Consider the following 20907-nt stretch of genomic DNA (forward strand, 5'->3'; position numbering starts at 1 on the left):
TTATCTGGAAAGAAGGAAGGAAAGGGGAAAGGTGCGGCTCAGTTAACTACGCACACTTTCTTTATCACGCGCGGCGCGTCCTGCCTGGCCAGCGCGGCAGTCCATTGTCATCGGGACCATTACCCACGGCGGAGAGAGCGCGCCAAGGCTGCCGCCGCCTTCGCCGCAGAGGTTGCACTGTGAGGCAACAGTCTGTGCTGCTGGTCGTGGCGATTGGCCGAGGAGGAGGAGGTGGCCTTCCCCTCCGCCGCTCTCCCCAGTGATCGCTTCGGGGAGCACCGCGTCCGAACTGAAAGCGGCCGCTGCCTGCACGCTCCTCTGCCACGTCTCGACCACGCTGCTTCCGAAATGGCCAACAAGGTGCCCGGACAGTCATCGGAGAATAGTATCGAGGGGTGAGACCGGCCTCCATCACCTTGCTCTTGCTTCCCGCTGCTTCGCACTTTTTTTTTATTTACCACCTGCTTGCGTGTCGCCGTCATGCTTTCATCCACCGTCCTGGGCCGTTTGCGGAGTTTTAATGTGACATAAGCAGCTGCCACTGCGGAGTGATGCGCCGACATGCGCCTCCTCGCACCCATCGGCGCGTAGCGTAGCGGAACAAGTCTGATTGTTGACATTCTCTGCGCGTCGGCATACTCTTCCTCTTTGTGCAAGTGCGTGGAGAAACAGCGCTTTGCCTTCGCTGGATGCGGGTTGAAATGAGAAGCAACGTTTGTTTTGCAGTTACCTCAAACCTCAGCGCATTTAAGCCACTAATGATGCGACATTTCATCGCTCATATTTTTTTCTTTTTCTCGAGATAACAGTGAAATGCGTTTTCGATTATTCCGAATCTTTCGTAGCGATCGAAAGTGCATATCACGTTTCATCGCTTTCATTCAAGAGGTTAAACCGGGCAAACAAGCTCCACGGATTCATTTCAGATAGTTTAAACATAAGGGCATTGGAAGGCGCCAGACTGCGCGCAGTCAACCCGGTTGATTTGTGCATTGAAGACCGCCACTTCGTGTAATATGCACAGGCTTCCACATGCTCATCATGACCGCGCTTCAATCCCCACTTGGTTTCTTCTGTAATCGCAACACGAGTTTATGTGGCAATCCTTGCACGTGCTCTTGCTAGGCCCACATGCATCCTGAAAGCATCAGTTGTCTATTTGGGTCCTCTATTTGATGCGTAAAGCGAGCATGTTTTCCGGGTTCAGGTTCAATATGGTGGATTGCGGGACATAAGAATGCAAAAAAAAAAACACGTCGCACAAAATATCTGCTATTGCAGTGTTACCGCCTATTGCGCCTTGCACTGCCTTGTCCATGGGATAAAATGTCTTGTACGTTGCTTTCTTCATTTATAAAGTAATTACTAAAGCCTACCAGAAAAAACTTAAATAGCCATCAGTTCCTTTGAGATGAGAGTCTTTAAATCTAAAAAAAAAAAAACGCAATATTGGTAAGAAAAGGAGCGATGCACCAAAAGCCTTCAGTCGCGTGGATTTTTGAGCTGCTGGTTTATTTTGGGCTCCAAAGTGAACGGATATGATAATTGCTTTGCCTGTTTGTCATCGCAAAGGAAATCAGGAAGTTTCTTGTCGAATGTCGGAACAAAAGGGAAAAAGCTTTCGGAGAGGGCTTCTAATGATGTTTTAGAGCCGTTTTCATCCACAGTCTTGACAAAGAAAAAAAAGGGCTGGTTTTGTGGGAGGCACACTACCTCGCCCTTTCAGCTGCGCGACTTTTCTCAGTTAATAAATAAAAGGAAACACGTTGGACAAGTGTACTGCTGACGGCGTCCGACTCAGGCATTTGAATCAAAACAGATTAGTCTGGCATGCATATGGCGACGGAACAAACCGGTTGCCCGCACAGTCCTTGCTTCGTGAAGCGAGGTAATTGGTATGATGTTGGCCAGATTGCCAAAGGCCAGTTTACTCGCAACTTCGCCCTGGCGAGCATACTAAACGCAGTACCGGCACAAACGGTCTTCCGATTAGTTGCGGACTTATTTTCACGGCACGTGCTGCTGATCGTGCGATATAATGAGGAGAATAGAGGGCTGTTAGCGGGCCATATAAGCGCACTTGCATGGTTTGCCGCCTTGTAGGAAGTACGCAAACTCCAAAATGAAAGCAAATCCTTGTGGCTCGCTTCGTACTCTGGGTGTGCAAAAGGAGGCGCTGCCCACGACAACATAACACTGGGCTACGAAGCCCAATGCGCCGACGGCGGGCACGCAGCGAATCAAGACGCACAGGCTTTCGCAGCTGAACATTTTAAACGTTTAAATTTAGCAAAACTGAGCAAATGGAACACCGTAGTGAAATTCGTGCGCTTCAAGAAACGCGCCCTAAAGCATGTTATGAACTCACGTTACATCTGCGGGTGTTGTAAGTGTTAAAACAAATGCAGCACGTGACAAGTGCCCTTGTTTTAACGTCATGTATTAAAACGCAGACAGTTGGCAGAAGGGTACTTATGACAAGCTTTGAAATAGCACTACCTGCTCTGATCTGTGCACAATTCTGTTTTAAATTTGAATTTAAAATATTTGGGGCTCTAATTCCGTACCACGTTTTCCCTCTTTTCTGTCCCAGATCAGCGCTATTAGTGAGCTGACCTCAGCCTTTGGGATATATATATATATATATATATATATATATATATATATATATATATAGCGAAGTATACGCTTCGTTAAAGGAAACATATTTATTCGACTCGACGTTTCGATCGGAAGACCGATCTTCTTTAGGAGTGATTTTACATTGTTAATGCATCCCCTTTTATAGGGGTGGGTACAGAACAGGTAAGTGGGAAACACAAAGCACATAGCAGAAAAATACACATAAAAAATTATTAGAGGCAGTGCGACTCACACGTAAAAAAAAAGAAAAAAAATGCGAGGAACAGAAAGAAAATACAACGTCCAGATGCGGCCGCTGCTTTGTTAAAGGGAAACTGCATAGGTTTTAGAAATCAACGAGCTTAAGAGGGTCGAATGTGTGAAACTTACAGGTAAAGCATGCGAAGTCTTTTTGGGCTAGCGCTTTAAATAGTGAAGTAGTCGCTGATTAAAATCCGGACGCTCTTCAAGCTTCTCTGCCGCGCACAACGCCAAGTGGGGGGGCATGATGACGTCATCGAAGGTATCCATATACATTTCCAACGCGCAAACGCCTGCTTTGAAGGAAAAAAGCAATGCCACCGAAGGCAAACCCTGCCGAGAGTTGTTTGGCAGCGTCTAACGAGTTAGGGCAGGGTGTGGCTGACGACAGCGGTAATTGGAAATCATACCTTCCGTGACGTCACGCTGAACTTTCTTGCACACCTCCAGTGCATTGAGCAGAAGCGCAACATTTAATCGTCGATTACGACACTATTTCAAATGCTAGTGCAAAAACACTTGGCATGATTTACCTACAGCCTATATAGATTTGAATCCTTGAATATCGCAAAATTTTAAGCACGCCTATTGACAGGCGTGTCCAGCTCGGAGGTGCTCGACAGGTGCGTGGCCGTGCAGCAACTTTCGTAGAAAAATGTGGGAACTTTTTCTTCTCCTGGCCACGAAAGGCAGAAAAAAAAAATCTGACTCTTGAGCAGGGAAGAAACCTCCAAGAAAAAAAAAAGTGGAATAGGAAAAGAAAACCTTTGAAGCCGTGCTTTTTTTTCGCACCCAGCAATAATGCACCCACGCTCGGTTGAGCGGAAGTATCGGAAGGAATGTAAAAAATGTAAGCTTACATAGTAAAATTAAAGAAAAAATAATAAAATAAAAAAAAATGTGGCGTTCGCGGGACCACAAGGTGAGCAGACCCGAAAATAAAAAAAAGAAATGTGGCGTTCGCGGGACCACAAGGTGAGCAGACCCGGGGGGGGAGAAGGTAAGGCACAAATGTGGCATGCAGAAAGGTTTATGACCTCAGACGACAGGGTCAGTGTTGCTTTGTTTAATTTCGTAGGCCTCTGACCTCGGAAGAGAGGTGAGGGTGCCGTAACTTTCATTAATGCCATTTTGCACTGTGTTAAATTTAAAAATGCCACATTTGTGCCTTACTTTCTGCCCCCCCCCCCCCCCCCCCCCCCCCCCCCCGGTCTGCTCACCTTGTGGTCCCGCGAACGCCACATTTCTTTTTTTATTTTATTCATTTTTTTCTTTAGTTTTACTATGTAAGCTTACATTTTTTACATTCCTTCCGATACTTCCGCTCAACCGAGCGTGGGTGCATCATTGCTGGGTGCGAAAAAAAAGCACGGCTTCAAAGGTTTTCTTTTCCTATTCCACTTTTTTTTTCTTCGGCGGTTTCTTCCCTGCTCAAGAGTCAGATTTTTTTTTTTCTGCCTTCGTGGCCAGGAGAAGAAAAAGTTCCCACATTTTTCTACGAAAGTTGCTGCACGGCCACGCACCTGTCGAGCACCTCCGAGCTGGACACGCCTGTCACTAAGCGTGCTTAACAAAGCAGCGGCCGCATCTGGACGTTGTATTTTCTTTCTGTTCCTCGCACTTTTTTTTTTCTTTTTTACGTGTGAGTCGCACTGCCTCTAATAATTTTTATGTGTATTTTTCTGCTATGTGCTTTGTGTTTCCCACTTACCTGTTTTGTACCCACCCCTATAAAAGGGGATGCATTAACAATGTATAATCACTCTTGAAGAAGATCGGTCTTCTGATCGAAACGTCGAGTCGAATAAATATGTTTCCTTTAACGAAGCGTATACTTCGCTATATATTCTTGTAAGCAGTCAAGTACTTCATGCTTTCGCAACATTATATATATATATATGCATTAACAAAGTAAAATCACTCCTGAAGAAGATCGGTCTTCCGATCGAAACGCCGAGTCGAATAAATACGTTTCCTTTAACGAAGCGTATATATATATATATATATATATATATATATATATATATATATATATATATATATATATATATATATATATATATATATATATATATATATATATGGACGCCCTTAAATCAGAATGCTTCGAATCTGCCTGCCCGTATGGCTGTTCCAAGATTACATGCTTTCATGCTTGATCGCATTTTGTTTTTTGCAGATTGTCTTTTACATTAACGTAGTTATTCGCAGCCTGATGGCGTCGTCTGTGCGGAGCCTTCTTTTCTGCGTACTACAGGTTCTATGGCGCTAGTACAAAGAGGGAAAAAGAATGCGGTCAAAAGACGACACTAATAAACGGAGCGACATTCCGGGCGTGGACATCACTTTAAAGAGAAAAATATATTCTGGAGAAAGAACTACTCACGAACAAACGCACTAGAAACCTTACCACACACGAGAAGGAAAGCGGCAGAACCAGTCCTACAGTTCAAGGTCAGAGTGAGGAATGGCGCGCTTTCTCATCCCACGATTCCTCTCTCCCTCTTTATGCGACCTTTTGCTCAGTGACGTCGTTATCAGTGCCTGATCCACCCTCGCAATATTTCTCTTTACCTTCAAAGCCTCGGCGATCGTTTCTTATCGTAACTCGTTTTTCTATTAAATGGAACATTAAAAAGCGGAGTATGTGATATTACCTTGGAACTAGCGACAACGGCGCATTACGGAACATGTTTTCGGCTTGTGAACTGAAGGCTGTTTCCGTTTGCCAAGTCATCTAAAGCCGCAGTTAGAGGCGGCTGCTCACCTTTCACTGACGCACGCGAACTTATTCCGTAATACGATTTCGTTTGCGGCAGAAGAGACCCTCGCGCGCTCGGAACAAAATGTTGCGCTACAGACCGTGTTTCGGGCTTCTAGTCTCTCTGCACTTTCGTGGCTTTATACTGGGCTGGTCACCTCGCAACACGCGCGGTCAAACAATAAAATAATTCACGACAATCGAAATTGTTGTTCCTGTAACAAGGAAAGCGAAGGGACTGCGTGTGTGTACAACGAATGTACCACATTCCCCATCAGGTAGAGTCACGACCGGAGAAATGCGCGTCATCAAAGATGGCACTCTAAAATGAAGGCTTTTCTTAGGGTAAAAATTTTTGAATCACATATTTTTTATCCTGAATTTAGCGCTCAAAGAGCGCCAGAAGCGTAGAAGCGTCCATATTTATTGATTTATTTGTTGCAATGTCCCCACTAACAGCCATAGGCCTTTTGCAGTGGTGCACTCAGAGCAGTGAAAGAGTCAAGAACATTGAAAATAATACGAAAATAATAATAAAAGTGCAATGAAATCGACTGACAGTGAATGAGAGAAACTGTTAACAGTCAAAAGGTGCTAGAATCATAGTACGCACAGTATATTTCCTCTGCAAAAAAAAAAAAATTAAAATCCTGATGAAATATATCAGAACCGCATAGTGCCATAACATTTTATGCACTGTTATGATCGGGCACCGACATCCTTGAACGGATTTGCACGTGGACTCTCCCGTGGGCTGACGATGAGTCAAGAAAGGCGTCGGAGTAGTGTTGATTCCCGGCGTAGCCATGGCGGCGACGGCGGCAGCAGGAAGGATGCATTTCCCTTGTTGCGGGAAGACATGAATCCAGCCCAACCTCGCTGGCAAGCCACTTTCGGCAGGGCTCCCACAGTGGCTCAGTGCTGCGCCTTCCGGACGGCGCCGAAGAAGACAAGGGGCCCATCCTCCCTGTACTGAGAACGGCGACGGCATGGGAAGCAAAGCCGTATTTTCCCACTGGTAGCTGCGAACAGAAGAGGATGAGGAGGTAGCAATCTTCCTAGAAGTGGTGCGAAGTCACCCTAGTGAAACCCAAGCCTGGCTTCAGCGGAGTGTGCTTGAGCTGGTAGAGAATCACCATCGCTGCCAGAAGTGCTGCGTCACGATGGCATAATCGCCATCGTCACCTGAAAAGCTGCGAGAAGGCACAGGTGACTCCCTTTGCTGTGGGCAGCTCCGCAAAATTCCACGAATGTCCCGCTGATTAGACAGCCCTTAATGAACTGCATTTCCCCAGCTAGGGGCCTTTAGATACCGGACTCTATTTAAAGGGGCTCTGAAAGGGGCTCTCAGTAAAGATGCCGTATTCCTTGGATCTTAAAGGACACCGCTTCACAAATATCCTCCACCAACAAGGATTTTTTTTATTGCGTTTTGTAGAAGCTGAGTTACCTGTAGTCAAAATTTGAATGTCAAGGTCTTCGCGCCTTTACCTCTCTTCTCGTTACGTTTTTCACGCTCAAAGTTCGGCGCTTCTCCTCCGTCCCCACCGCCGACGCGCGGAACACCCTGACCCGCCGGAGCCACGCTGCTGACTGCCCGAGCTACGTGACGCCTGAAATAATCCAACCGAGCGCCGTCTCTGAACAGAATTACGCAGGAGCTTGCGAATGTGGAGGGCGCAAGCATGCAGAAGCCGCAGGAAAGGACTCTCCAATTTTCGCGCGCGATTGTGGGTTGTCTGCTGCGCATAGAAGTGCATTATTTGGCTCAGGTATTCATTATGAGGGAATGTAGTGACTGAGCGAATTTATGTAGTCACCTCAGAAGGCGTTTCAGAGCCCCTTTAAGCAGCCTGACTGCGTGTGTTCCAATGGCGCACAACTCAGTGCTTACTCCTCGTCTTTTCTTACGTGTTCAGGCTCTCGCGCGGAACTTCAATGATGCACGCGAATGTGAAAAAATAAACTGTACAGCCTTCTGAGCACCCTCCGGCTCTCGCGGCTCTGTTTCTGGCCACGTATTTCTTGTTCCGAACCCGTGTACGAACCTGGGCCACGACAGTACATATTCGTTTGGGGTTTCGCATGACAACTACCATTGTTTGAGCTTTGGAAAACCAGTGGCACAGAATGTAAGCATGCACAGTCTTGGTCAAAAGTCTTAAGGTCAAAGGCTTTTTGATTCAGCGCCATAATAGAGCCACTGCGGCACTGTTAAAGACCGAATGACCTTGAATTCTAGCAGAAGGTTTCTTCTGGATGTAGAGAAGCTTCCTGCTTGACTTGTGTTTTGAATTATACGCTACAAGGAGCATTCCAGAGACATGCGTTTCGCTGCAGGTGAACGCTGTCTCCTTAGGATTTTTGACCAGGATTGTACATGTTCAGCCACGCGTGAATCATTGTGTGAAAAGAAAATCTATTTCTGTCTTTGCAGCGAACGAATACTCCAGCAGCAGCGACTAGCCGTAACAGGCGCGGAAACATGTAACTTTTTTTATCTATTTTTTTCATTGCCGGAAGCAGTTCATAAAACACTGACGAGCCGTACCGGCATGGAATTCTCACGCCGCTCAGAGTTCAGAAGAACAGCTTGAAGCCTACGCAGGACAAAGTGCAGCATTTTTGTATGCAGACGTTGTTAGTGTTTGTCGCTTTAGCAGGCCGGGGCAAAAAACAGTCTCAAGTGGCCGTAGCAGGCGGGCAAAAAGAAAGCGTTAGGTCGCCGTCACAACAAGGAACGGAGTCATGTGTCGCTCGGGCGGGCACGGTTCCATAGAAGACACAGCCACACACTCCCGGCGCCGCGGCAAGTTCCGCGTCTGCCAAAGGGAAATGATAACAGCCAGAGCTGTGGCTACCAGCATTGGAAAACTGTTTCTCTTTTATCCAGGAGCTGCGATGGTCAGTTTAAGCACTTTGTAAGGGCAATATTCGCACATGCAATGAAAATGGTTGCAACATAACTCGTATGGCCGCTGGCATAAGAGGAATAAGACGGTACTAGCTCGTTGAATCGTCATCATGGGCATAAACTCCTGTTGTGTGTGTTCGGAGGCGTCGTTGTTGTTAGTCGCCATTTATTGGTAATAAAAAATAAAAAATTGAAGGAACAGATGTTGCTAGCCACGGCATCTGCCATCGAAGCCTGAAGCACCTGAGCTGCGGCTAGCGGGAATAAAATGACTGGGGAGAGGACTGGGAGAATGAAAGAAAGGAGGGAGCGATAGAAGAAAGGATAGGGGCAGGGCGGCAGTATACACTATGTACAAATACAGGATATTAAAATAAAAAATAAAAATATATGTGGGGTGCTGCACCGCGAAAGGTTGTTGAGAGTACGCGGTGCGCGGGCGTGCAAACTGCGTGGGCGTTTGTTAAACCAGTGTGCTATGTTGCACCGTTCGTTGCTTTCGAACACCGTATAAAGACTGCAGAGGACGTGTAGCTCGCTGTAACGTAACGACACGCGAGTAAGCGGTAAGAAAGCTGTTTCAAGTGCCGTTTGCATGAGTCGATTGTTGTACAAACTAACTTCTTATCTTCTTGGTGACATTTATACAACAGTGTTAGGTGCCCTTGCGGAAGCAGTGCCACAGCGTGCAGGGCACTTATTTGCAGGAATGGCACGTGCCGCTCTATTAGCTGAATGGGCCACTGATAAAAACGCTAGGCTCGCAATGTCTGTTGTTCTCGCCCCTCGAGATGGACACAGATCTGGAGGGGCTTTACTGGCCTCCCCTGGAGATTGTGCCCGTCAAGTCTCGAGGGTCCCGCGTCTTGTCGTTAACGTTTCTGAAACGATAAAACGGTCCCCATATCGGGGCGCTTTTTCTCCCAGGCTACTCTCTCGGACGGGCAAGCGCGTAGCGCGTCTATACCCGCCGTCAGCGTTTGACGATTTAGATTGTCCCTAAAAAAGCGACTCGCTTCTGAACCGCTTCTTGGCTGCTTACAAAAAGCTGTCCTTTTTTTTCCCATTAGCAATTTCGCTTCACTTTCGTCACGTGAGCCATCTATAACGGTACACGTAGTTGCACACCCGGCGTCCAAAGCTTACGCACCACACGAGGCACGAGAGTGTGACGTCCCGAAGCGAAACATGGTCTATGAGATACGCCGTAAATTAGGGCTCCGAATTAGTTCAGACCACACATCACAGAACACAGGTTTTTTTTTTTTTATTTCGCCTCCATCGAAATACGGCTGCCGTGACCGGAATCGAACCCACGACCCTGGGATCAGCAGCCGAACGCCAAAGCCACCGAGCCATCGCGGCGGATGCGCAAAATTACGAGCTCTTAATTTTGTGTTTTCGCGCCGAACTAGCATGCTGAAATTCTTTATTTCTAGCTGCATGGCTTGGCAGCGAGGGCGCGTTTTTAATATGAGAGCATTACTTGGCTAATTGTGCGAAAACCCCACCGCCATCAGAAACCCGTGGCCGAAGCGCGGCACGCAAATGGCGTTATCACCCCCTCCTGCAGCAATAAGCCGCCAACGTACCCATTGTCACGTACCTCAAAATGCGATTGAGGTGTCCACTGAACCAGGGAGTCAGTTATGCGCTTTTCCTTAAAATCAACAGAGACTATACCTTCCGCTGGTTTTGAGAAAAAGAAAGGCGCATAACTGCCACAATTTGTAGGCGGACGGTACCGCCTACTCACAGCACGATTGAGGTATCCACTGACCCTGAGAGCCAGTTACGCCTGCTCTCTCATTTACACATAAGAATTGCTTAGGTGCCCCCATATTTTTTTCACAAACTAAGTTTTCGACGCTGCGTGCACCTGTGATCAATGCCTGCTGGAAGGTCGACAAAGTACCACGCTTAATTATATCAAAGAAAGCCCGAAAGGAAATCACTGTTTTTCGCTTTTTCGATGGACATTCTCGTAGTAAGGAAATGAAGATGAGTATTCAGGTCTGTCCGATGCATGGAGAGGGGCAACACAAGATTAATCATAGTTGACGGATGTGGACTCGCCCAAGCCGACTGAGCTTCTGTGAGGCACGTCATACTGGAAGAGCTCTGGATATATTTCGACAGCCTTGTGGTTCACAACGGGCTTCGAAATATCAGTACAGGGGCGTTGTATCATTTCGTCTTAATCGAAATGTGGCCGCCGTGGCCAAAATTACGCCCGCAACCTCGTACTTGGCGGCAAAACGTACGCTTATGTCATCTGAGCAACCATGGCGGGAGGAAACACAAAATTAACCAACCAAGTCCGCGAAAGTGCCCTTTTTGTGTTATCGTTATCTGCGTAGGTGTTTAAACGTCATTTCCCGCCCGCGTTTAAAAGCTCTGCAAAGCATTCAGTTACCCGTACTAGGGTCCACGTGTTGAAGAGGCACTTAAATAACCGTTAGTACTGTAGCAAAGCCGTACAGAGGCGTTTTGGGTCAGAAACGTTCCTTCTACGGATTACGGCCTCTTTGCCTACGAGCCTCACATTTATTGTAGACGTAAGAGGATATGATGGCTGTTAAGTTGTTAAAAAGCGGCCCACTATCAGCCCTAGACAGCGAGGTATATAAAGCGGGTACTATCTTCTCGAGCTCACTCCGCGAGTTGCGCAGTCGTGCTAGTCGACGTTTCGCTGTCTCAGAGGACACAACTTCGCCATGAGCTCCAAGGACGAACAGTAAGAAATGTGTTTCGCACCTCCGTTACTGTCCGTTCTGATATATCATCTTTTCAAAGTCCCTTTAACCGAGTTGCACCTGGGGTTCGTCAGTAATCTGGAAAGATGAATTCGTCTGGTTCGTCTGCTCACTCTGAATTGAGCGAAACGTGGGCCGTTTTTCTCAAGCTAGCAGATAGTCCGATTTCCGGACACGATATTATGTCGTCCTCTATCAGTGAAACCTCGTTGCGAAAAAAAAAGCTCCTATAGAACTTCCAATATCCTGCGATCAGTACTTGTGGCCATGCGATGTGCCCACTATTTTCCTGTGGGAGCAGAATAGGTAGCAGTTAGCCACAATTCTTCTCGTCAGTTCGAACTCTATGCTATCTATATAAAACAAGACAGCATAGCGTACTCAGGCATCGTGTTTGCGGGGTCAGATTATACCTCACTGTTTTCGTTGACTGGAATAAGTTCTTGGATCCTTTACTACATGGGCATATATTGTAAATTTTAATCACGCCGCTTCTGGACTGGGGACATTTCTGCTCGTTTAAGTTGCAATGTGGTTTTATTGCTTTTCGGAACACATAGCAAGTAAACAAGCATGATATGTAGAAATTCGAGCTCAGCTTAGCCATTTTGAAAAATTTTCTGCTCTTAAATACTCGAGTGTGCATAAGGGGCAAACCCTTCACGCACTCTCAGCTGAATTGACTCGTGCTCTTTGCTTTTTTTTTTTCGAATATGTGTCTGCTTGCCCATTATTTTGGAGTGAAGAATTTAAATGCGCCAGAAAGTCGTCCCAAAATTTTACTTGCTTTCTTTTGCGCAGGTACTCCTATGAGCACATCGAAAGTATTGCAAACTTTCTCTTGAGCAAGACCGAGCACCGACCGACCGTTGGAATCATTTGCGGTTCAGGCTTGGGCTCCCTGGCGGATCTTATTGAAGGCAGCAAGCAGTTTCAGTACAAGGAAATCCCTGACTTCCCTGTCAGCACAGGTCAGCATCTTTTGGTGCATCTACAGGGATCAAGCCTTGTCAGTAATACCGACGTTTACTCTTCTCTAGCAATTAAGCATGCAAAGCAGGACGGAAATAAAAATGAATGCAAACTGCTTGAAGTGTCAGTAGCATAACTTAGGTGATGCGAAACAAAGTATCTTGCGACCAGAGTTATGCGCCATTACTGACATGTAAATACGGGCTAGCGAAACGATAGTGGAAACCGAATACATGCGAAGGGAAACTCCAGCTCTATGCGTGTGATTTCCGGCGACTATATTCCACAAGTGGTGTACTATCCTTCCTGTCTGTGTGTTCTTTCGTTTGTTCAAAAATAATTGGCGCCATTGTGCACTTAACTACTGATACGTACAGTCCTGGTCACATTCAACATGAACACGCCTTTTTACTGCGGCTTTGTTTACTTGATTCGTCTAAACTATAATAGCCCAGTGCACACTGAGAGCGCTGTAAACAGTATGTATGCGCTTCCTTAATGCTAATAATCTTGAGATTCGAGTGACACTAAATAGAATGCGATTGTTTTTTATGTCGCAGCTGACGCAGCATGCACCTAATCTGCTTGCTGTAGGCTACTAGAAGAGCTGCGTAAACAGAGTTGTGCATAACACTCGCATGAGAGAGCACTGTACCAATGTCCTTAATGTACTTTTCGCACATACGAAAGTCACCCCATTTTACTGCGCTGCAAGATCAGTGATGATTAGGTAGCATAAGGTGCCGAGCAGTCTACGCACGAAGGCTAGTTTTGATTGAAAGTTCGCAAAGAGAAAAATGGCATCCTCGAGGTATAGCGCATTAACTGAACATAAAACGTGCCTCTCCGTCGTTGACTGTTGAGCTCCAAGGTTCACAGATTTCTTCTGCTGATCCGACTGGTTCTGTTCTCTGACGACTACACTTCTGTTGGGCCTTTACCGGTTCCACGTGGTAGCAGGGGAGAGCCGGTTGAAAAGCACGTAGGTGTTTTTCCAACCTTGACTCCGTCTGCGGTTTTCGAGGGCCCCTCGTTCTCCATCCCTCGGCTGTCTCCTTTCGTTGCGCTGGCAGATAAGGACCGGGCGATGGGCGCCGTCTAGAGATAAGACCGGCTCGAGGTCACGTCATTCGCGCTGGAGCCGCTGATCTCCGCGTCGGATGAAAGCGTTCGCCCTGAAGTGGACAGGGAGGCCGCAAACCCTGGTATGCAAGGTTTAATCAAAGTGCGATAGCAGGTCGGCTGTAATCTCCTTCATGCTCCGGGCCGCGACACCCAGGAAACATAGCGTGCCTTGTTCTCGTAGAAGGAAACGATTCTGCGCTGCAGAAGTACTGCATTCACGTGACGTAAAACTGTGCCTAAGGCAGAAATTAAAGTTACGAGGAAATGCTATTCTAGTGTTGGCCAAGTATTGCCGATTCGCCTGTGCCTGGCTGTGTTGAGCGCATTTGTTGCGCTGCTGCTGTGAGGACATCGGCTGAAAATGACTAGCTGCGGCACAGCCTATCAATCTGCCCTTTTCCACTTACAGGATGAGCTTCACATTAAATGGCAGCGCAGTAGAGAAGGCAAGCTACTCACGACGCTGAATAATGCCGGATTAGCTTTGGTGGTGCCTCTGCAGCATTACTGCTAAGGTGTGTGTCCACTCGGCCTGCTTTAACTAAATTTTTAGAATGGTGAAAACCTGACCTCAAAGTTACACTGTGATGCTGATTTTCGAAATCTCCGTAATGAAGGTAGCTTACAGTACTTTGTCGTTCATGAAAGTATGTGTTTAATAGTTCTATTTTAACGTTGCCGAATTGGGCTCATGACATAAACACACTGAATACGTTTTTTTTTCTTCTACTTTATAATCGGTGATATTTTAGTGGTAAAATAATTACTCTTTTCATTTCCCATTGGTAAACACAACAAATTAAAGAAAGAAAAAGATAAAACATTTCTCTTTGCTCCTTGGTTTCGCTAACTGTTGGCTTCCTTCATAAATGCTGTCAAAGTTATTTGCAAAGCTTCTTCACTGACCAGTGAGATTCGAAGGGCGCTGATTAAGGTGTGAGCCTAAACACTCAGCAATAGACCGATGGCATTCAAACGGGGGATCCGTGTTGCATCGCGCCACGTTGAAAGCCGCTCGGTGGCGACTGCTGAAGAGGAATAGCATCAAGCATCGTGCCGTGATCGAATTGTTGACGAAAGAGGATACAATGCCGGCAAGCATTTACGAACACAAGAATGATGTGTATGGGAACTCTACGCCGTCATATGTGGTTGTCAGTTGTTGAGGATCTTCGTTTATTCATTGCAGGCAGCCTTTAAAAGACGATCTTCTGGCCGATCGTCCAGCTGAGAGGCCAACACTGGGGGAATTCTGATAACATGGTCGTCACCACCAAGCGCATGATAGAAGCGGGATTATGAACAATTATTTCAGGGGGTGGTCCCATTCGCACAAAGCGGAATAGATGGCGCCGCTAGGAGTCTAAATAATTCTTGAAGGATATATATGCGTATTGTTTTTTTTGTCTGTGTGCGAGAGAGAGTGGGGGGGGGGGGGGGAGGAGGCAGAGCTTAACGCAATATTCCAAATTTATATTCGCTTAATGCGACGCTTAAATATGAGCTTTTTCTCTCTTCATCAGGCATAGACATAAAAGAAGTTTAAACAAGAATCACAAACATGCCACTTCGTGTTCGCCACTAGGTGACTCAATTTATTCACCGAATCTACAAGTCACACATCCTTCCACATACGTTTAATTAACGTTTTCATCGAAGCAAATCTTAAACGTATGCGGAAGGATACCCAAGTCGCTGACCCAAGGCATTGGTAGGAGTAGTGTGCGCGCATGCCGTATCGAATCGGAACGGCTTCTTCTTTTCAGCTGCAGACCGCTGAGTGTAAAATCACACAAACGCTTGCGATTTAAGTCGGCATCTTGAGCCACGTCATGGAATCGTTCATTGTTAACAGTAATTTCTAAAAAGAAAAAGAAAGCAGGTACCTGGCTTTTACTTAGCAATTGCATTATCAAACGGGTAAATGAAATACCCGTCTATTTCATTTCAAGAAAGAATGGTACAACAGGTTAAGCAAACGTCCTTATCCCAACGCCAAGAGGTAGCTGAGAATGCGCTCACTATGGTGACAGTGTTGTGCGCGCACGATTTTGCGAGGACGCATGCTGTGAAAAGCCTCAATGTGTCGTGTCTCCTTTTTGCTTGCAGTTCCTGGCCACAGCGGGAAGCTGGTTTTCGGAAAACTCGAGGGAAAGATAGTGATATGCATGCAAGGACGCTTTCACCCTTACGAGGGCTACCCGCTATGGAAGGTACATGTTTATGCAATCCTCCTGTCACCCGCACCAAACTTTGTCGCGCTACCACAGTCGCATGAGTGTTGTTCCGGCACAGCGTTACCTCACAGAGTGGAACAAATGAGTGGTGATGTTCATGGGCACAAAAAGCCCCAACTGAAGCGCAGGAGTTTTTGTTTCTTCGCATACCCAGAAATTCTGGATAAGCAGATTTTTTTCAGCGCGAAATTGTTTGTGAGCGCAAATTTTTCGCATGTCGTAAAATTGCACCATGACAATTAATATATCCGCATATCCATCCTCGAAACGCCTGTAATTTTCTGCTATTTATTCTAAAAATTCACCCCTGGTTTTATATGGGCGTCTTAACTACTCGGTGCAAGACCAGGAGAAACTTTAAAAGCAAGATTTTGCTACGCATAAGAAGGTTAGTCCATTCGCATCAATATGTTCATAACAGTATCCTACAATATTCCGCAGTTGCCTCACAATTGAAACTGATGTCCGCGAAAGCTTGACTTGCACGCTCTTGCCTATACTCTCGTATATCTTAAGGACGAAGAAGGAACAGAAAAATACTCTCGTATTTTTCTGTTCCTTCTTCGTCCTTAAGATTATTTCATACTCAAAGTTCACCAGAGTAACTTTTGGCGCACTGTGCTGGGAGTCCTACGAGTCTGGCGAGCTACGGAGCAGGTTTAAAACCGAGGAGCTTTTAATTATGCCCATACCGCAGCGGCACGGCTAACACTGAACACTATGCGGCTTCTTTTAATTGATTTTCGCAGTTGAAAGACTTGTCGCCGTCGCATACCGTGAACCCAAAAGTGATAGTTTATTAGAACTTCGAAAAGTATTCTGAGAACTTTTCTAATGACGCAGTAACAAGCTGCAACGAAACATCGTGTGAAAGATAGCTTCACAGCAAACTGTAGCGAAGAAACGAGTTGTTAAACACCTGAACTCAAGAAGCTTTTTTCCTAAAAAGCGCCATCTTTGCTGTAATTAACATCCTGGGACTTCAAGGCTCCGTCATTGCTCTCAGTATTAACATTATGTAGAGTTCTAAATAAAAACGAAAATCTGATCATCAGCTTACAGCGCGAAATTGAATCTGATGGCTGTTCATTCTTGAGCAGCCAAAACCTTCTGCTGGTAATTTTTTGTGGTACGTTGCATGCGCTGATAGTGATAAACTCGCATTGCCAGCGCACATAACGGCATCGCGTTGTTTTGTCCCCCTCCCCCCTTTTTTTTTCAGTGTGCCATGCCGGTGAGGTTGATGAAGCTGCTTGGCGTGAAGACCCTTATTGTTACCAACGCCGCTGGCGGTGTCAACCCGAACTTCAAAGCTGGCGATATCATGATCATCCGGGACCACATCAATTTCCCTGGCCTCGGTGGCGACAATCCTCTGAAGGGCCGAAATGATGAAAGGTAACTGTTTTGGAGAGCTGCGACGTGAATTAAATCGCGAAGCTTTCCAAGAGACACCCGACGCCTGAAACGAATTTATAAGTTCTCAGGAATTTTTTGAAACAAGAAGCGCAAGGACTTAAGACAGCAGAGAAAAGGCACGCACTATAAAAATACAACTTCCAACAATTCCTGTTTGAAAACGGTCGTCTGACACGCAAATCGTGAAAATGGTGCTTTGTGCAGCTGACTTGCGCAGGGAAGCAAATAATCGGTGTGCGATTTCAAAATACTTTTACCCTTTATAGTGAATGACGCAGATTACATTATTCTAAAGATTATGAATTGCGCTATTAAACTCTGATTTTTAAGTGTGGTTATTCGTTTTATAAAAGCAGTAAGGTTGTCATGTACATATTTTAGCGAAAATGCTTTCACAGGTCATTCTTTCACGACCACTAAACCCAACATTTCATGCAGGTTGATGCCAAGAGAGAATGTGTCATAAGTCTAATTGCCTTTTATTCTCTATCTATAGGTGGGGCCCGAGGTTTCCGGCTATGAGCAACGCTTACGACAGGAAGCTCCGAGACCTGGCCAAGAAAATCGCCAACGAAGAACTTGGGCTGTGGCCTTACCTCAGAGAAGGCGTCTACTGCATGCTGGGTGGTCCAAACTTCGAGTCTGTAGCCGAGATAAATATGCTTCGGGTGCTCGGCGCAGACGCTTGTGGTAGGTGATCCTGTTCACATCAGCCTTTATGATGATTCCTGCTAGCCATGGCACTCATATGACTTGCTTCAGTTAACTGAACGAAAGAGCGCTCGCACTTGTCCGTAGAATGTCTGTCGGCTAACTAACGACCCGATGAAGTCGAGTCATTCCAAAATTTTGTTAAAGAATACACACTTTCACAATAGCAGTCAAGCAACTTACAGGAACATCTCATGCAGCATTTGAGTTTCGTATCATAGTTTCATACAGCATGCGACATGTAATTTCTTGACTGCGCCTATACGGTGCGGGTTTCATTGAATGATGTAAGGGGTATGGCAAATTGCGCGTGGCAACACTGCATCAGCTTCGGAGCCGAAACTATCCAAGTGCACTTTGTTCGTTTCCTTTCCCTCTTCCTTGTGTGCCCCGCGATGGCGAATAGGTGCCGAAAAGTAGGAGCAGGTGAACAACCTTTGCCCGTTTGATCGTTGCAGGCATGAGCACGGCGCACGAGGTCATCGTGGCCAGACACTGTGGCCTGCGCGTTTTCGGGCTCTCTCTCATCAGCAACGAGTGCATCAGCAACTACGACACGCAGCAGGTGGCCAACCACGAGGAGGTCCTTGAAACCGGTCAGAAGCGCAAGAAGGACCTCGAGAAACTCGTCAGGGCTCTCATCAAGCGGATGGACGCCTGAAAGGCCGCGATACACCCGGGAGTCACTTAGGCACGAGACAGAAAGTACTTTACGGACGAGCGCTGCTCGTAAGCACTTGGCATTTGTTAGGTATGCCCGGAGGCTTGTGTGGAGGCGAAGCTAAAGCATACTGCGTGACCTCATTCTCTATGCTTTAGCGTGCGCTTCGAATAAGCAGCAACGCGACAGAGTAGCGTTGCATGAATCTTCTCGAGAGAGCTCCTGAACCAGCGGCGCTACTCTGATATTTAGTTTTTTTCAGTAGAGACTCCGTAGGAGCTTCTGTACAAGAGAGCGCGAATCTGCTCCGCAACCAGCGTGCTCATGTGGCACGCCCAGCCTTTGAGAGGAACTCCCGCAAATAGGACAAGGACGCAGCTACCTGCCGCTCTATTTTATGTCTTAATAAGTGCACGTCTTGTTTCAGTCTCCACTGTCGTATTCGTCAATGCAGCTATCTGGTTTACTCATGTGCGTTTTAGATATATGACGAGGACGTGTCCATACCTTACACTTCATGCATTAAGTTTTGTTGCGAAGCCACTCTACAGCGCGTGATTGTCTTGTTCTTTTTGTTCTTAGTCTTTTTAGTTCGTTCTTACTTAATTACAACATACTTACCGTTGAAGCCGCTTTGAGACGAAATTCTCAGGCAGCATTGCTTGAATATTTACGGTGGCACGATAGTACAACTGGTTTATCGGGCCTGCATTATGTATTGTGGCCGCGAATAGTGGGCCAGCAAGCGAAGTTAGAGGTGGCGTTATGTACCGGTGCTGTAATATGCGATAAAAATATTCTGTTGAATGGCACATGCTGTTGTTGCCGCCTCCCTTCACTTCTTTCAGTTCGATGCGGTTCACATTCAACCAGTGGCTGTGGCTTTGGGCTGCTGAGGCCGAGTTCGCATGCCCGATCCCGGCCGCAGTGGCCGCGTTCGATAGAAACGAAATGAGAATTGAGCGCCCGTCTACTGGAACATCGGCGAAAGCTAAAGTGCCCATAGTGACCGAATATAATTCAGAGCCCTCCACTACTGCATCCCTCATAGTCCACAGTGTTTCCTTGCTTCGTACAACTCTAATAACCATCAAGTTTAATTTATTTTTTCTCCAAGCAGAAATCTAGCGCCTGTTATCTGTACAGTAGTCATGCAAAACTATCGATAGTACTATCGATACTATCGATAATTGAGTCACTACCGAACTATCGATGGCAAAAAAGACTATCCATAGTACTATCGATAGTTACTACTTTCGATAGCACTATCGATAGTACTGCCGATAGTTCTATTGATAGTACTATAGATAACCGTATCGATACCAATTGTAGTATATAGTACTATCGATTTCATAAAATCAACCACGCGTACCCACTGCATCCTAAACTTGGTTTCACGAGTGTGTGGTGTTATGTTTTGCCGAGCTCGTAGCGTGTCCCACCAGGCATCGGGTCCAAGAGCACCGCCGCTGTGCCGAAGGAGGAAGGAACGTGGGCCGGAGACGGGGAGTAGGGGAAGTGAAGGAAAAACGCTTTATACACTTATTTACATTATTTACATAGAGCGGGACTGAGAATGGCTCTCAGTGGAAGGGGAACGTCTTCGTCAACCGCAGTCGACTGAAGCTAGCAGGCTTCTCTCGGCCACACTCACGGCCGAGTTAAATATCGTTCGGTTTCCCCAGATCCCTGGCTGGGGAATAATGGTCGACGAGCACTGTCCAATCGGATGGACCGAAGGGGACGTTCCTGTTACCACCCACGGCTGGGCAGGTGCGGGCTTTTCCACTCTCTCGCAGCTGGGTCGATGAGAGGGGGAGATGCTGACTCATCCAGCCCTGCGGGAAAGGAATCTCCCGAAGTCTTCCAGCAGGTGAATGAACTTGCTTCCCCGCCGATTGCCCAGAACGCGAGTCGGGGACACAGAATTCTTCAATTAACCGCCAGCGTGACCGGCGCCGGCACGTCGCCTCCGCTGTGGTCGCTCGGACAATACCTCCGGCGCGTCCCCGGCCTTCGCCGCTATAGTGGTCACCTCCGCTCAAGGAATTTCGCTGGGGTTACTGCTGACAATGGCCCTAGACATTCCTGCTACACTAATCCGCTGAGGCTCGGAGGGGCATTCCAAGCATCCCACTTCCCACCGCCGTCGCGAGGTTGTCGGCCTCGTTGATCGTTCACGGTAGCTGCTTGATCGGGCCCACGTGGTCAGAAGTACGGTCACAACAGTGGTATGAAGGTGATGGTATGAGTTACTGACAGGACTCGCCCCTTTTCGCGGCCTACGCGTCACCGAGCTCTGCCGACATTCCCTACGTAAAGTTGTTGGATAAAATGTTAGCGTGAGAATGTCCTAGTTGCGAAGCATGTATGCGAAAAGCATTTCTGCAGCGGTTACGTCAGCAAGACGACGTCTGCAGTGCACGATAGTGTCCTGTAAGCCAGCACAACTTGTGCTGTTTGCTCTT

At 46.8% G+C, this 20907-nt stretch overlaps 1 protein-coding gene across 2 annotated transcripts; it reads left to right on the forward strand.

Moving 5' to 3' along the window:
• The first annotated feature begins 96 nt into the window (after nt 1-96).
• LOC149350374 (purine nucleoside phosphorylase-like) lies at nt 97-19251 on the forward strand. 2 transcript variants are annotated; one of them, XM_089579391.1, is made up of 6 exons: nt 97-395; nt 12116-12285; nt 15521-15624; nt 16871-17046; nt 17564-17757; nt 18237-19251. In XM_089579391.1, exons 1-6 carry the CDS (start codon nt 349-351, stop codon nt 18437-18439), a joined length of 894 nt encoding a protein of 297 aa, XP_089435517.1. In that variant the 5' UTR covers nt 97-348; the 3' UTR covers nt 18440-19251. The 2 variants fall into 2 exon arrangements, with proteins under 2 accessions (XP_089435517.1, XP_089435518.1); XM_089579392.1 differs by lacking the exon at nt 97-395 and adding an exon at nt 11174-11295.
• Nucleotides 19252-20907: the final 1656 nt, after the last annotated feature.

The sequence above is a fragment of the Amblyomma mixtum genome, chromosome 3, assembly GCF_055824585.1.
Source record: "Amblyomma mixtum isolate Tamu chromosome 3, ASM5582458v1, whole genome shotgun sequence".
NCBI lineage: Eukaryota > Metazoa > Arthropoda > Arachnida > Ixodida > Ixodidae > Amblyomma > Amblyomma mixtum.